This window comes from Hyperolius riggenbachi, chromosome 7 (assembly GCF_040937935.1).
Source record: "Hyperolius riggenbachi isolate aHypRig1 chromosome 7, aHypRig1.pri, whole genome shotgun sequence".
Classification (NCBI taxonomy): domain Eukaryota; kingdom Metazoa; phylum Chordata; class Amphibia; order Anura; family Hyperoliidae; genus Hyperolius; species Hyperolius riggenbachi.
In genome coordinates this window covers 159025563-159041675 of record NC_090652.1, presented here as the reverse complement: position 1 = coordinate 159041675, position 16113 = coordinate 159025563, and the positions used below count along the sequence as shown (strand labels likewise).

The following is a 16113-nucleotide window of genomic DNA, read 5'->3' as shown; positions in this document are numbered from 1 at the left end:
CCCTTATTTGGCCTCTATATCCCCTCCCCTTAGCTAGTGTGGTAATGTAAACAGGTGTGTGACCCCCACTTTAAATATACAAAGGAGCCACAGGATTCTCAGTGTTCAAAAATTCATACATCATTTGTAATAAAACAATTTAAATCAAAATCTACATTGAGTCCCCTCGGGGACAGTGATCGCATATTAAATATCCATCTCCCCTCCGCTTGGGAGATGTCCCTCACTACACTCGAACCTCTCCACCTCTTAACATGTGACTCTACCCCCATAAACCTCAGTCCAGTGGGGTCTCTATTGTGATGTGTTTTAAAGTGATTGGAAACACTATGTGTGGCCAGCCCTTTAATTATGTTTGCCACATGTTCCCCTATCCTTTTGTGTAATGATCGGGTGGTGCGCCCCACATATTCTAACCCACAAGGGCATATCAAAACATATATCACCCCCTTGGTACGGCACGTGATGCATTGTTTTATCCTGTGTTGGTAACCTGTGTTTTTCGCAGTGAGAGTATCCCCTCTACATGGCTGTGCCTCTCTACAGCCTCTGCAATCCCGGCAGGGAAAGAATCCCCTTTGACCCAGGAGGTTGGCCGTATTTACCTTCGGGGGGTCCTGGAAGCTGGGAACTAGCTTCGACCTGAGATTGGGCGGCTTCCGGTATATAAATCCAGGTTTTTTTGGGAGTGCCCTCCCCAGCGTCCCATCCAGTTGCAGAATGCGCCAGTGTTTCATAATAATAGACTCAACATCTCTATATTGATGGCTATAGTCAAGCAGTAGATCAAATTCTCTGCTCCTGCCTCCTGATGGCTTTCTGTTTTGTAATAGGTCAGACTGTTCCATCCTGGATACTTCATTCACTACGGCCTGTAAATCCGCAGGGTTGTATCCCTTATCCACAAATCGCTGGACCAGAACTTGGCTCTGTTCTCTAAAATCATACAGGTTGGTGCAGTTCCTCCTGATCCTCATTATCTGTCCCTTTGGAATATTATTCAACCATCTACTGTGGTGACAACTGCCTTTAGGGATATACCCATTTTTGTCTGTAGATTTAAAGAAGGTTTTGGTCACTAGTTTGTTATCCTGTTTGATGATCGTCAGGTCTAAGAATTCCACCTGCTTAGCTGCCTGACAGAACGTTATTTTGATGGGTGACCAATGGTTATTAGCTGTTTTGCAGAATTCGTTGAGTTCCTCACTCGTACCCCTCCATATAAAGAACAGATCGTCAATAAATCTGTTCCAGCTGATAATGTTCACAGCTTGGGCCTTACTTAATATTTCTTGTTCCCATTTACCCATATAAATGTTAGCTAAAGATGGGGCAAACTTTGCCCCCATGGCACATCCCGTTAGCTGTAAATAATAATCTTGATCGTACCAGAAGTAATTATGCGAGAGCGCAAATTTTAACAGTTCCATAATAAACCCGATCTGCTCCACTTTCAGATCAGTATCCACCCCCAGTGCCTGTTCTACTGCATACATCCCACTGAGATGGGGAATAACCGTGTATAGAGACGTCACGTCTCCTGTAACCAGTATATCATTTTGTTCAATAGATATATGTTGCATCTTTTGTAATAGATCTTTTGTGTCTTTTAAAAGATATGGTAGTTTAGCCACTGCTTCTTGGAGAAACCAGTCCACATATTCTCCCACTCTTTGTGTCAATGATCCCACCCCACTCACAATGGGTCTCCCCGGAGGATGGACCTGGTTCTTATGGATCTTGGGGTTGTAGTAGATTACCGGAAGTCTCGGGTTTGTGGGCATAAGATATTTAAATTCATTTGTGGAGATAAAAGTTTCTCGTTCCCCCCTCATTAAAATCTCCTTTAGCTGTTGTTTAAATTCAATGGTGGGGTTTTTTCTCAGTTTTTTGTATGTAGTTGGATCAGCCAGTAGTCGGTTCATTTCCGTTTTATACTGACTACCATTCAGCACCACCAGGCCTCCCCCTTTGTCAGCGGGTTTTAATATAAGATCTTTAGTTTCCACCAGTTCCCTAATCTGTTGATCAATCATTTTACTATTTTTCAGCCTTTTGACTTCCAGCCCATCCAGGTCTCGAAGTACCGCTCTTTTGAAAGTTTCAATGGTGCTGTCTTTGGCATTATCCTGAGGATTAAATAATGATTTATTTTTGAGGGTAGTATGAATGTAATGTTGAGGTGGTGGGTTGACTTTGGGTATAAGGCCGGTTTTATTCATGAAGTACTTTTTTTGATTGAGTTTTCTCACATATTTGTTTATTCCCAGGTATGTCTCAAATTTATTCAAACTTTTTGGGGGTGCATAGTTCAGACCCTTATCAAGTAATTTTAATTGTTGTTTAGTTAAGGGTATCCCACTTAGATGACAGGATGGATGACAGGTTGCTCCCTGAGTATGCTTCACTGTCTGGCTAAAAGAGGTTTTTTACTCTCTGCACATGCTGTATTGGAGGCATAATATCTGCTTTGGATAAATGGGAGACAAAAGGGCTGCATGTGTAAACAGGTAATAGCTTACACTACCTAGGTTCAGTGTAATGTTTTCAACATCATATTATGTATAAAATCACAAACACTGGTTCGCACGACAGCCGGAGGCCCAGTCTCTCTCAGGCCTGGTGCACACCGAGCAGTTTTTGAAGCGTTCCGCAAACTGCTTCCGCCAGTGAAAACGCTTGGCTAATGTATTTCAATGGGATGGTGCACACCAGCGGTGTGAGGTTTTTAGCAAACCGTAAACATGGGTCCTGCAGCACTTTTGCGGTTTGCAGAAGCGTTTCTGCCTAAATGTAAAGTATAGGAAAAGCTCAAACTGCTCTGAAACGCTTGATCAGAGCTGTTTTCCAGGCGTTTTTGTTACAGAAGCTCTTCAGTAACAGCTTTTACTGTAACAATATTTGTAATCTGCTACACACAAAAAAAAAATGCTCCAAAAAACACTAGGCATGTTTAGAAAACGTCTCTAAACATGCCTAGAATCCCTCTGAAATCTGCTTCAAAAACCTCTAGCATTTTGCAGATCTGCTAGAAGTTTTTGGTGTGCACTGGGCCTCACTGGCTGGGGGCCCCCAAACCACCATGCGATACCCAGAGGGAAGTGCGGGTGGGCCCTGGACCTCTCACCACCAGGGAATTCACCCTCACTGCCTCTGAACTGAATGCTAACTGCAAAACACACAATTTGCTCACTCTCAGCTAAAGCACTTTTTCTACCTTTATCTGGTCAGCAGGCGCCAGTCAGCCAATCAGGTATAATGTCATACACCCTATGCCTGCTGTAACAAATCTATCAGGAATTGCATAAATTACGGTAGCATTCAGGTGGGAGGCTTCAGTTGGACGTAATCGTAGATCACATCTTTTACAGGGACGCCCCGTGTAGGCACATCTCACCTGTCAACTGCATCCTGGAAGCTGCAAAAAAAGAAATGTAAAATCTTTTTTTGCAGCTTCAAGGATGCGGTTGACAGGTGAGTGGTTAGGGAGGGGACCGTGTGGGAGATGTGCCTACACAGGGCGTCCCTGTAAAAGATGTAACCTACGATTACGTCCAACTGAAGCTTCCCACCTAAATGCTAATTTATACAATTCCTGCTAGATTTGGTACAGCAGGCATAGGGTGTATGACATTATTCCTGATTGGCTGACTGGCGCCTGCTGATCAGATAAAGGCAGGAAAGTGCTTTAGCTGGGAGTGAGCAAATTGTGTGTTTTTCATATTATGTATACTCTGCCCCCCGTTAGTTTGAAGTATGTTGACCCGGCCCTTAACCGAAAAAGTTTGGGGACCCCTGAGATAGAGACTGACTTTTCTGGTTGGTTGGTTGCTCTAAAGGTAGCTACACACTTCTCCATTTTGCAGTTCCAGCAGATACTGTACCAACTGATATTTTGAACCAACCCATTGATATTTAGAACTATTTTTATCAGGTAGTTGAAATTATTAATTGGACACGAGGGAAAATCGTGATCATTCGGGAGCAACGGTCGATTGACAGACACTGATTGACACTGCATCGTGCAATGAACATTTAAATAGTACATCTTTTGTTAACAGATTTAAAGATACCTTACTCAACAGTAATAATTGTTTAATAAATTATAATAAAATTTCAGAAATAAAATAACCAACTGGACACAAATGTTTTTAATCCAGATAATCAAATTACTAATGAGCCATTTACTTGGTCAGGTTTTATTTCCATCAAACCAAAGCCTGGCAGGGCGCCACTTTCACTGTAAAAGAAATGAAAACATTCACTATCTCATTGGAAACCGTTCCGTTGCTTTAAGAGCTAATCTACTACATTAAGAAAAAAAACCAAAAAAATCAGGCCACACAAGATCTATAGTATTCAACTGATCTTAAGCACACCTTATGCTGGGAATACACGGGTTGACCCAGCTGCTCGATTAGCCGCCGGATCGACTCCCGCCGCGTCCGGATCGATTCCCGCTCTTCCCCGCGGGCGTTCCCTTATCTTCCGCTCCACTCCCCGCTATTGTCCGCCCGTGGGGATCGAGCAGGGAATCAGTCCGGCGGGTCATCGGACCTGTCGGAAATGATCAGCTCCCAGCATCAGTGGCTCGATACACGGTACAGAAACGTACCGTGTATCCCCAACATTAAAGGGAACCTAAATGGAGAAGGATATGGATTTCTCCTTCTGATCCTGTGTCTAATACTTTTAGCCACAGCCCCTGAACAAGCATGCAGATCAGGTGCTCTGACTGAAGTAAGACTGAATAAGCTGCATGCTTGTTTCGGGTGTGTGATTCAGCCACTGCTGCACCCAAAGAGATCAGCAGGACTTCCAGGCAACTGGTATTGTGTAAAAGGAAACCTCCGTATCCCTCTCATTTAAAGAGAACCAGAGATGAAGCACCCTCATGTATTTTACCTTATGCCGTACACGGCTCGTTGTATGCGCCGGATCGAGCCAGAGGCTCGATGCCGGCGCATCCCCGCTCGTATCGATTGCCGTTCGTCCCCGCCAGCGCTTTCTTATGACCGCTCGATTCCCTGCCATTGTCCGCCGGCGGGAATCGAGCGGCCGCGGGCCGAGCGGCATGATCGGGCCAGCTGAAAATGATCAGCTGGCCGGATCAGCTGGTCGATACACGGTACAGAAACGTATCGTGTATCCCCAGCATTATAAATCAGTGGGAACATGACAGTAAACACCTAATCTGCTCTTTGTTTAATTGTTCTTTGTTTAATCTGCCTGTTTTCACCTCTGATAAGAATCCCGACTGAGCATTCAGTCTGGCTTTGCTATGGAATGATTATAGCCAAGTCTGTCTTCTCTGGTGTCTTTTCAAGTCCAAGTCTGCCCCCTTGTGGCTCTGCTATAATGACTCAGCTATAATGATTCCCGGCAAAGCTAGACTGAATGCTCAGCTATCACAGCTGGTAACAGACACTTTTAGCAGTGAGGATGAAACAGAGAGCAGGGTAGGTGTTTTCTCTAATGTTCCCACTGATTTATATAGTAAAATACATGAGGGTGCTTCGTCTCTGGTTCACTTTAAGGTTCCCTTTAAGTGAGAGGACTATGGAGGCTGCCATATTTGTTTCCTTTTAAATAATGCAGATTCCCTGCCTGTCCTGCTGATCCTCTGCTTCAAATACTTTTAGCCATTAACCCTGAACAAACATGCAGATCAAGGGTTTCTGATTAAAGTTTTACTGGATTTGCTGTATGCTTGTTGCAGGAGTGTGATTCAGACACTACTGCAGCCTAATAGATCAGAAGGATGTCAGGCAACTGGTTTTATTTAATAAGAAATAAATATGGCAGCCTCCATATCTTTCTCACTTTGTGTGTCTTAAGTTGTGTACACGCATACGAGGCCTGTCGGCAGAGAGGAATTGGGATTTGATCCCTCGGCCAACAGAGTGGGGTTGAGGTTGTACAGACAGGCTGCTATCCACGTTCTGTTGCTATGCAGAGGGAATGAGAGCTGACAGAGTGGCACATGACAGAGTAGATGGGAAGAACAAGGTGCTTGACCGAGTCAATCCGCCTGGCTGATCCCTGGTCAAGGCACCAAGGAAGAATGAGTGTGCAGTACACACACTAGATTCATGTCAGAAAACCATCTAGTGTGTGTACAAGACTTAAATGTCTTTCCAGAATAAGCTGCTGTTTACAGGTAAAATCTGGTAGGTAGTGCAGTGCATGGCTATTTATCCACAAAACATATACTGCATTTGGGTGTTTAGTGGATCAGCAAGAGAGCAGCAAGGCAGCCAGGCAAGTATCATTTTTCACTTAAAGGAAACATCAGGCTTTAAAAAAACCGGATCTACTTACCTGGGGCTTCCTCAAGCCCCTGGAAGCGTATGTGTCCCTCACTGCAGCTCCACTCCCAGCTGTCGTCCCGATGTCCACTCTGAAGCAGCCGACCACTTCTGCGCCTGCGTGTAGCCATGCTCCCGTAACCATTCTGTGCAGGTGCAGTACTTCTGCGGCGAGGGACACATAGGCTGCCAGGATTTGGAGGAAGGCCCCAGGGTAACTAGATCTGTTAGATTGATGCTGCAATATTTATTTCCTTCTAAATAATACCAGTTGCCTGGCAGCCATGCTGATCTACAGTATTTTGCAGCTGTAATGTCTGAATAACACCAGAAACAAGTATGCAGCTAATCTTGTCAGATCTGACAAATGTCAGAAACACCTGAACTGCTGGATGCTTATTTAGCGTCTGTGGCTGAAAGTATTAGAGGATCAGCAGGACTAACAGGCAACTGGTATTGCTCAAAACAAAATATATATGGCAACCTCCATATCCCTCTCGCTTCAGTTGCTCTTTAAAGGTAGCCTATAGTGAGAGAAATATGGAGACGGACTCATTTATTTCCTTTTAAACAATGCCAGCTGACACGTTGTCCTGCTGATGACTTTAGCTTCAGTAGTGTCTGATTCACATACCATGTGGTCAGCTTTTATCCTCATCCTCTTTTTCAGTCTGTGGCTTAACCTGCTGGGCGTTCTGAATATTTTTGGCGCACGGCCGCGCCAAAGTTTTTTTCACCTAAATTTTTTTTTTTAACATGTAGCTAGTCTAGCGCTAGCTACATGCTTCCCCCTTCCCTGCCGCGTCCGCCCGTACCCTCCGATCGCCGCCGGCGCGAAGACCCGTCCGGAAATCCCGTTCTGAACGGGATTTCCTTTAGGGCTTCCTCCGTCGCCATGGCGACGAACGTCATGAAGTCATGATGTCACAGGGACTCCCGATCCACCCCAAAGCGCAGCCTGGCGGCGATTGGCCAGGCTGCGCACGGGGTCTGCGGGAGGGCCCTCTTTCGCGCCGGGTAGCGGCGGATCGGCGGTGACGATCGGAGCAAACACGCAGCTAGCAAAGTGCTAGCTGCATGTTTGAAAAAAAATTATCAAAATCGGCCCACCTGGGCCTGAGCGGCGCCCTCTAGCATCTCTGGACGAGCTCAGCTCGTCCAGAACGCTAGGGGAGATTAAAGGGAACCCGGGCTGAGAGGAACATGAAGGCTGCCATGTTTATTTTCTTTTAAACAATACTAGTTGCCTGGCAGTCATCCTGATCCTGTGTGTCTAATACTTTAAGCCATAGACCCTCAACAAGCATGCAACAGATCAGGTACCCCGACTCAGCTTTTACTGGATTAGCCATATGCTTGTTGACTCAGGCACCTGGCATTGTTTACAAGGAAATAAATATGTCAGCCTCTGTATCCCTCTCACCTCAGGCTCCCTTTAAATGACAACTGAAGTGAGAGTGATATGGAGGCTGACATATTGATTTCCTTTTAAACAATGCAAATTGCCTGGTTATCATGCTGATCTCTTTCTCTATTACTTTCAGCCATAGATCCTGAACAAGCATGCAGCAAATCTGAAAAGATTAGCTGCATGCTTGTTTCTGGTGCAATTTATACACTACTGTAGCCAAATAGATAAGCAGGGCTGCCAGGTAATTGGCAAAGTTTAAAAGGAAGTAAGTATGGCAGCCTTCATATCCCTGTCAGTTGAGTGCTGGGTGGAATGTGAGACTAGGTGCAATCTCTACAGTATGGAAGCTGTGGGAACTGGCGACTGTCAGAGGGAGGCATTCAGGGATCTAAACTGGAAGCCTGCATTAACACTGTGCAGTCATGTAGATAGAGCTTTCAGTAAACTCAATCTGTGCTACAGCAAGGAGAGAGAGCCAGGTGAAGGACTGGGTGGCATCCTCACAGCCAACCATGAATGGGTTATATTCAGGAAGCCTGCTTCTCCCACAAATGAATGATTTCAATGAGTAATTCTAGTGCTCAGCTTCAAAAGCTTCCTTACCTATTGTTACCAGAGAAAAGGATGACACACAGGGTGTTCACTGCAAGATTCTCATAAAGCTGATTCATTCTCCAGTCTGCATCCTTTATTATTTCTGCAAGGTCTACCTGTACAAAGTAGAAAGAAGATTGCTCACATAAAGTACAAAGTAGAGGTCCTTTTATAAGGAAGCAAAATAGGTTTCTTGTGGGTTTCATTAATTCCTCTGTTTCAGTACATTTTGTATTTTAATGTCTTCCCAGCGTTCAGTGTTACATTTTTGCCCAATATTACTGCTTTTCAAACTGGATGTTGTTCTGCCCGAAATCTACCTCCACATACAGTATTTGTAATGCTCGGTGTTGATTTGCCTTTTTAACCACTTGCCGACCGCGCACTCATAACGCGCATCGGCAAAGTGGCAGCTGCAGGACCAGCGACGCAGTTCTGCGTCGTGGGCTGCAGGCTAATTAATCAGGAAGCAGCTTCCTGTCAATTCACGGCGGGGGGCTCCGTGAATAGCCTGCGGGCCGCCGATCGCGGCTCGCAGGCTAAATGTAAACACAAGCGGAAATAATCCGCTTTGTTTACATTGTATGGCGCTGCTGCGCAGCAGCGGCGTAAGGCAGATCGGCGATCCCCGGCCAATCAGCGGCCGGGGATCGCCGCCATGTGACAGGGGACGTCCTGTCACAGGCTGCACAGGACGGATAGCGTCCTGTGCAGCCCCGATCACCAGGGCTGTCAGGTAGGAGAGGGGGAAGCGGAATTTCGCCGCGGAGGGGGGCTTTGAGGTGCCCCCCCCCCGCCAGCCACACGCAGGCAGCAGAGATCGGACCCCCCAGCACATCATCCCCCTAGTGGGGAAAAAAGGGTAGTGATCTGATCTCTCTGCCTGGTGTTTGATCTGTGCTGGGGGCTGTAGAGCCCACCCAGCACAGATCACATAATTCAACGCTGGTCCTTAAGGGGGGGGGGGGTAAAGGGTGGGTCCTCAAGTGGTTAAAACATAAGGTACTGCGATAATTCAGCTTTAAGTGAACATCTGTGGTTACCCACAATGCACCGCTGCGGAATATGCAAATGATCTCTTTACGTCCCTGTAGCCAGGCTTGCATCCAGAACCGCTGATGTATAGCAAATCTATAGCTATAGGCGTGCTATACACCAGAGGTTCTGTATGCAAGCCTGGCTACAGGGGCATAAAGAGATAATTTGCATATTCAGCAGCGGTGCATTGTGGGTAACCACAGATGTTCACTTAAAGCTGAAATATCGCAAGTACCTTCTGTTATAAGAAGACAAATCACACCAAGCATTGCCTTTTAGTAGGAGGGCTTTGTGGTCTCTTTCAGTCCCCTATACTCTCCTAGTGGTGTGGGTCACCCCAAGCTGCTTGGTTACTCCCTCATATTTGTAAAGCAGCTACCGAAATAAATGTTTAACATGTCACATTTACTAGCTTGGTATGCACTAATAACCATTAAAGGGATACTGTAGGGGGTCGGGGGAAAATGAGTTGAACTTACCCGGGGCTTCTAATGGTCCCCCGCAGACATCATGTGCCTGCGCAGCCACTCACCGATGCTCCGGCTCCGCCTCCGGTTCTGGAATTTCAGACTTTAAAGTCTGAAAACCACTGCGCCTGCGTTGCCGTGTCCTCGCTGCCTCTGATGTCACCAGGAGCGTACTGCGCAGGCACAGCGGGAGCGAGGACATGGCAACGCAGGCGCAGTGGTTTTCAGACTTTAAAGAGACTCTGAAGCGAGAATAAATCTCGCTTCAGAGCTCATAGTTAGCAGGGGCATGTGTGCCCCTGCTAAACCGCCGCTATCCCGCGGCTAAACGGGGGTCCCTTCACCCCCAAACCCACCCCCGCATACCTTGGTAGCAAACTTGGTCGTGATTTATTTCTTCCTGGAGGCAGGGCTAACGGCTGCAGCCCTGCCTCCAGTCGCGTCTATCAGCGGCGCATCGCTGCCTCACCCCCGCCCCTCTCAGTGAAGGAAGACTGAGAGGGGAGGGGGAGAGGTGGAGATACGCGCTGACAGACGCGCGTGGGGCAGGGCTGCAGCGGTTAGCCCTGCCTCTATGCGGAAGAGGGGATGCGCTGCATGGAGGGAGATTTGGGGGTGAAGGGACCCCCGTTTAGCGGCGCGATAGCGGCGGTTTAGCAGGGGCACACATGCCCCTGCTATCTATGAGGTCTGAAGCGAGATTTATTCTCGCTTCAGACTCTCTTTAAAGTCTGAAATTCCAGAGGTGAACCAGAGGCGGGCCGGAGCATCGGTGACTGGCTGCGCCGGCACAGGACTTCTGCGGGGGACCATTAGAAGCCCCGGGAAAGTTCAACTCATTTTCCCCTGACCCCCCCCCCCCCCCCACCCCCCCTTACAGTATCCCTTTAAAGTAGCTTCAAACATAAAAACAAAAACAAAAAAATCAGACCATGAAGAGAGTTCCTATTCCAAAGCCTGGTCAAGGAGATTACAGCCACATGCAAGGAGTCTTCTTGCTCATCATTTGGAGGTACAGTAGTAACGTACAGTATAATAGAATGCCCGTGTCACGCATCTAGTCAGAGACATGGCAGAGAGCATAAGAACGCCAGCCACAAGCCCGGGAGTGATGCCATGGCTGGAGCTTTGCAGGGGTTTAGAGAGTACCAGTAATCCCCTGGCTCTCAATCTGCCTCACAATTAAAAATGAAAATGAGCAGAAACAGAAAAAAATAAACAAAAAAATGATATATATATATATATATAGATATATATATAGATATATATATATATGTATATATATATATATCTATCTATATCTATATCTATCTCTATATATCTATCTATCTATATCTATCTCTATATATATATCTATATATCTATATCTATATCTATATCTATCTATCTATATATATATACACGCAGTGCTGCCCATAATTATTCATACCCCTGTGCTGCCCATAATTATTCATACCCCTGGCAAAGTTTCACTTAAAGTTACTTTTATTCAACCAGCAAGTAATTGTTTGATGGAAAATGACATAGGTGTCTCCCAAAAGATAATAAGACGATATACAAACGGCATTATTGTGGGAAAAAAAAACCATTTCTCAGCTTTTATTTAAATTTGAGAAAAAAGTGTCCAGTCCAAAATTATTCATATCCTTCACAATCTGCCACAGTCTGTGGGAAAATCCAAAGTTCTATACCATTCCAAATAGTCCAAACTGTTCTAAAGCATCCCAATTACCCTTATTAATTGGGAACAGCTGCTTTAATCAACTCAACAGGTGAAAAACAGCAGCTCTCTGCAGCTGGCTTGTGGACAGTCATGGCTAAGACAAAGGAGCCCAGTGAGGACCTGCGGCTGTGCGGTGTGGCAGCTCACAAGTCAAGAAAGGGCTGCAAGGTAATTTCTAAATGTTTTCAAGTTCCAGTGGCTACAGTGAAAGTATTATTAAAATATACGAGATGTTCCGCACTGTGGAGGACAGAAGCCAAAAGTGACACCTGTGCTGGCCCAGAGAATAGTGATAGAGTTGAAAAAGAATCCAAGGATCACCACCAAGGCCATCCTGATGAATCTGGGCTCTTCTAGTGGCAAAGTCTCAAGGCAGACAATCCAACAGACACTACACACTGCTGGGTTCCACGGATGCAGACCAAGGAGGACGCCACTTCTCAAGATAAGGCACACAAAAGCTTGCTTGGCATTTGCAAATGCTCATCTGGACAAAGAAGAAGACTTCTGGTCTCCTGTTTTATGGTCACAGGAAACAAAACTTGAATTGTTTGGTCACAATGAGGTTTCTTTCATTTGGCGTAAAAAAGGAGAAGCCTTCACCCCAAAGAACACCATACTCACCGTCAAACATGGTGGTGGTAACCTAATGCTTTGGGGGGGGGGGGGGGGGGGTTCGGCCAATGGACCAGGGAACCTAATCACAGTAAACGGCACCATGAAAAAAAGAGCATTACATGAGGATTCTCAATGACATCATCAGGCAGTCTGCAGAGAAACTTGGCCTTGGGAGAAAGAAATGGTTAGCAGAGAAGAACATTAACTTTTGCCCAGGCAGAGTTCTGACTTGAATCCAATTGAAAAATCTGTAGAGGGAGCTAAAGATCAGGGTGATGGCAAAAGGCCTAAGACCCTCCAACCTGAAAGATTTTGAGCTAATTGCTAAAGGTGAATGGGCAAAAATACCTGTGGAGACATGTAAAAAGCTGGTCTGCAATTATAGGAAGTGTTTGATTGCTGTAATAGTCAAAGGCTTTTCTATTGATTATTGAGAAGGGTATGAATAATTTTGGACTGGACACTTTTAGTTCAAAATGTAAATAAATGCCTCTTGTACATCGTCTTATTATCTTTTGGGAGACACCCATGTCATTTCCCGTCAAAAAACGACTTGCTGGTTGAATAAAAGTAACTTTAAAGGGAACCTAAACTAAGAGGGATATGGATGTTTCCTTTTAAAAAATCCCCATTGCCTGGCAGTCCTGGTGATCTCTTTGGCTGCCGTAGTGGCTGAATCCCGCCTCTGAAACAAGCATGCAGCTAATCCAGTCTGACTTTAGTCAGAGCACCTGATCTGCATGCTTGTTCCGGGACTGAGTCTAAAAGTATTAGAGACACAGGATCAGCAGGAGAGACAGGAAACTGGTATTATTTTAAAAGGAAAAATCCATATCCTTCTCAGTTTAGGTTCCCTTTAAGTCAAACTTTGCCAGGGGTATGAATAATTATGGGCAGCACTGTATATATTTCCTTCATATCTAGACTATTTTTTGATCAGATCTCACACTGAAATTGGTTAGATCACAGAGAAGAATGATTTTCCAGTACTCTTTCACAGATTTCTACAACTGATCTTTTAAAAGCTCTTTTTGTGGTCTGTCAGGGTGTGGCCACTTAAAGAGAGTCTGAAGCGAGAATAGATCTCGCTTCAGACCTCATAGCTAGCAGGGGCATATGTGCCCCTGCTAAAACGCCGCTATAGCGCGGCTTAACGGGGGTCCCTGTCCCCCCAAACCCCCTCCGAGCAGCGGGGGAGCGCTTCCTGGTTGGGGCAGGGCTAACCGCCGCAGCCCTGCCCCATGCGCGTCTGTCAGACGCGTACCTCCGCCTCTCCCCCGCCCCTCTCAGTCTTCCTTCACTGAGAGGGGCGGGGGAGAGGCGGCGATGCGCGTCTGATAGACGCGACTGGAGGCAGGGCTGCAGCCGTTAGCCCTGCCTCCAGGAAGATCAGCTTCAGCGACCTTTTTCCGACCCAGGTTTGCGGGGGGTGGGTTGGGGGTGAAGGGACCCCCGTTAAGCCGCGGGATAGCGGCGTTTTAGCAGGGGCACACGTGCCCCTGCTATATATAAGACCTGAAGCGAGATTTAGTCTCGCTTCAGTGTCTCTTTAAGGGCCCTTTCACATAGGCAGCTGAAAAGCGGGCTGATATTTAATTAACATGACCATATTACGTGTAATACCACCAGAGTGATGTATCAAATTAGATGTCCTTGTGATCTTATTTATATTGGAAAAACATATAGACCATTGAACGTATAGGTGAACATATAAATAATATTAGGAGTACCACTATTGACAAAAATAAATTAAATCCTCTGGTCTTGCATTTCAAATCTGTTCATAATTCTGAGGTTTCTGGTCTAAGATTTATGGGCATTTATAAATTAAATATCAGCCCACTTCGTGGGGATTATGATATACAATTATTAAGAAAAGAGTCTATGTGGATTTATAAGTGTGAGAGTCTATATCCAAAGGGACTCAATAAAGACCTGAATATAAAATCCTTCCTCTGAAGTAATCAGCATCATGATATTAAAAGCTTGGTGCTGTAATGATACATTTTGGCCACTAGATGGAGACATTTTAATGTTCTTTTACGTTGCGTGAGATCAGCCTGAGAGGTGGGCGTTCTTTATGCATATAAGAACCTACACCACCCTTCCCACGTCACGTCTGAAGAAGTCACGTGGGTCGTGATGAACCGCGTCACGTGATACGCTGTCTTTGACGTGGAAGTTTGATCGAGGACCATCCCCCATGCCTCCGCTACTCTTCCTCCCCCTGTACACCGCAGATGCGCTTAGCGCCTGAGCGTTTAAGCACACGCCGGATTAAGCAAGGCAGGCTGAGCTCTGGAGAGTTCGCCCAGAGACGGCGGACATACGCCATGTATAGCCCCTTGTCACACGAATTGGTCACGTGAGTGCTAACGCAATTGAATGGACAGTGTTGCAGGGGTTGAAATTAGACACAATCTGTGTCTGTAATGAGAGCGTATGCTGATACTGCAGAGGCGTGTATTCCATATACACACGGGCTGATGTTCACAGTTGATCTCTTCCGTTGTTGATTGGTTGCAGTTGTTTTCCTGGGCCTGAAGAAATGTTGCATGCATGCGTTGTGACTATATAGGAGTGCACTCCAGTTCATACGCTATCACCCCAGATGTCAGCTTGCTCCATCAGTGTTTTTATTGGGAGGGTACATGTTGTGTTTGTCAGTGTTTGTCTATGAGCCGATTATGTTTGATACTGAAATAAATTTACACATTTTTCACCAGCTTAGAGCTCCCCATACTTTGTTCGATGCATCACAATGCCTCAGCAAAGTTCACAATGTAAAAACTCTTTAAACCTCAATAAAAAATAAAAACATATTATGGCATAGTATCGTCAATGAAAAAGTGCCAATTGCGTGTCTTACAAGCTCTTGGATGTAGTCAAACCTATCAAGAGTGGTGGTGTGTCCCGCGGCCCTGTAGCTGAAAGGTGGGTGCAGCGTCCCGCTTTCTCTGTAACACGTTACCTACCATTGTATCCTGGGCACTCACTTCCTAATGGTCGTACTTCCTCCTCACAACATCAGATGTACTGGCTCTGCTCAACGTGTTTGGTCATCTACCAGACAATGATGGGCTAGCGGTGCCAGTACGCCAGCCTAATTTAAGCAATGCCACCTCTTTCTTTCCTAACTCCCCCCATATTGCCATGATTTTAATGGCTCTGCACTATGAGGCACCAGTGCCACTTGCTAAACATTGCATACATAAAATGCCAATTTCATTAACATCATTCAGTAAGGTGTGGCCATATCACTATGATTGCTCTACAATCCCAGCAATAATAAACCATAAATATTGATAAACATAAACAGTGAACTTTAGAATATTGAACCCACCCTTTTCCTATGTCTTGCATATCACCCCTTTCTGTTAAATGATAGATTTTTTTTATTAGTACTAGTGCCAAATTACAATATAAATCTAAAAAACCTTATTTGCATTTAGACCCCTCCCCCACACCATATATCAATCATTACCCATCCACCAGCCACTCTTTGTGTGCCAGTGGAATCCTTATAGCGACATTTGTCACATTCAGCAAGTATATGTAGACACATGTAATGCGCTGCTTATGCAGCCTAGCCCAGAGGAGATGGAACAATATTAAAAACCAAACTATAATTAATTATAAAAAAAAATTATGTCTTGACCAAAATATATTCTACATGAATCACAGAGATCAGTTTAATTATCGTACTGGAACTTCAGTCAAATGACCAGGTATGAGGGTGAAAGGGGCAGGTATTGAGTCCTGTGAGTACCAAGGTCTTTAACTGGTGGATCCATCTCTCCTCGGCCTGTGAGATGTCCATCTTTCTATCTGAACCCTTCCATTTCATATTCCATCTCTCAAACCCCATAAACTTTAAACCTTGTGGACACGCTGTGTGTCTCCAGCCGATGCGGCCCATGGACTCGAGCCCACAGGGACACCAGAGCACGTAGA

At 45.5% G+C, this 16113-nt stretch overlaps 2 protein-coding genes across 3 annotated transcripts in view; one reads left to right on the top strand and one right to left on the bottom strand.

Annotated features, from left to right (window-relative positions):
• The window catches only part of DCUN1D3 (defective in cullin neddylation 1 domain containing 3), a 176514-nt gene that overhangs the window by 134126 nt on the left and 26275 nt on the right, over window positions 1–16113 (top strand). The gene's annotated exons all lie outside the window — the stretch shown is intronic.
• REXO5 (RNA exonuclease 5) overlaps window positions 3734–16113 on the bottom strand; it is a 104703-nt gene continuing 92323 nt past the window's right edge. Inside the window, exons 18-19 of one of the 2 annotated variants that reach the window (XM_068244805.1) lie at window positions 8323–8429; window positions 3734–4240 (exon numbers count right to left, since the gene is read on the bottom strand). In XM_068244805.1, coding sequence (XP_068100906.1) covers window positions 4165–4240; window positions 8323–8429 — 183 coding nt within the window. In that variant the 3' untranslated portion in view covers window positions 3734–4164. The remainder of the gene's footprint in view (window positions 4241–8322; window positions 8430–16113) is intronic. The other variant, XM_068244804.1, reaches the window with a different exon arrangement.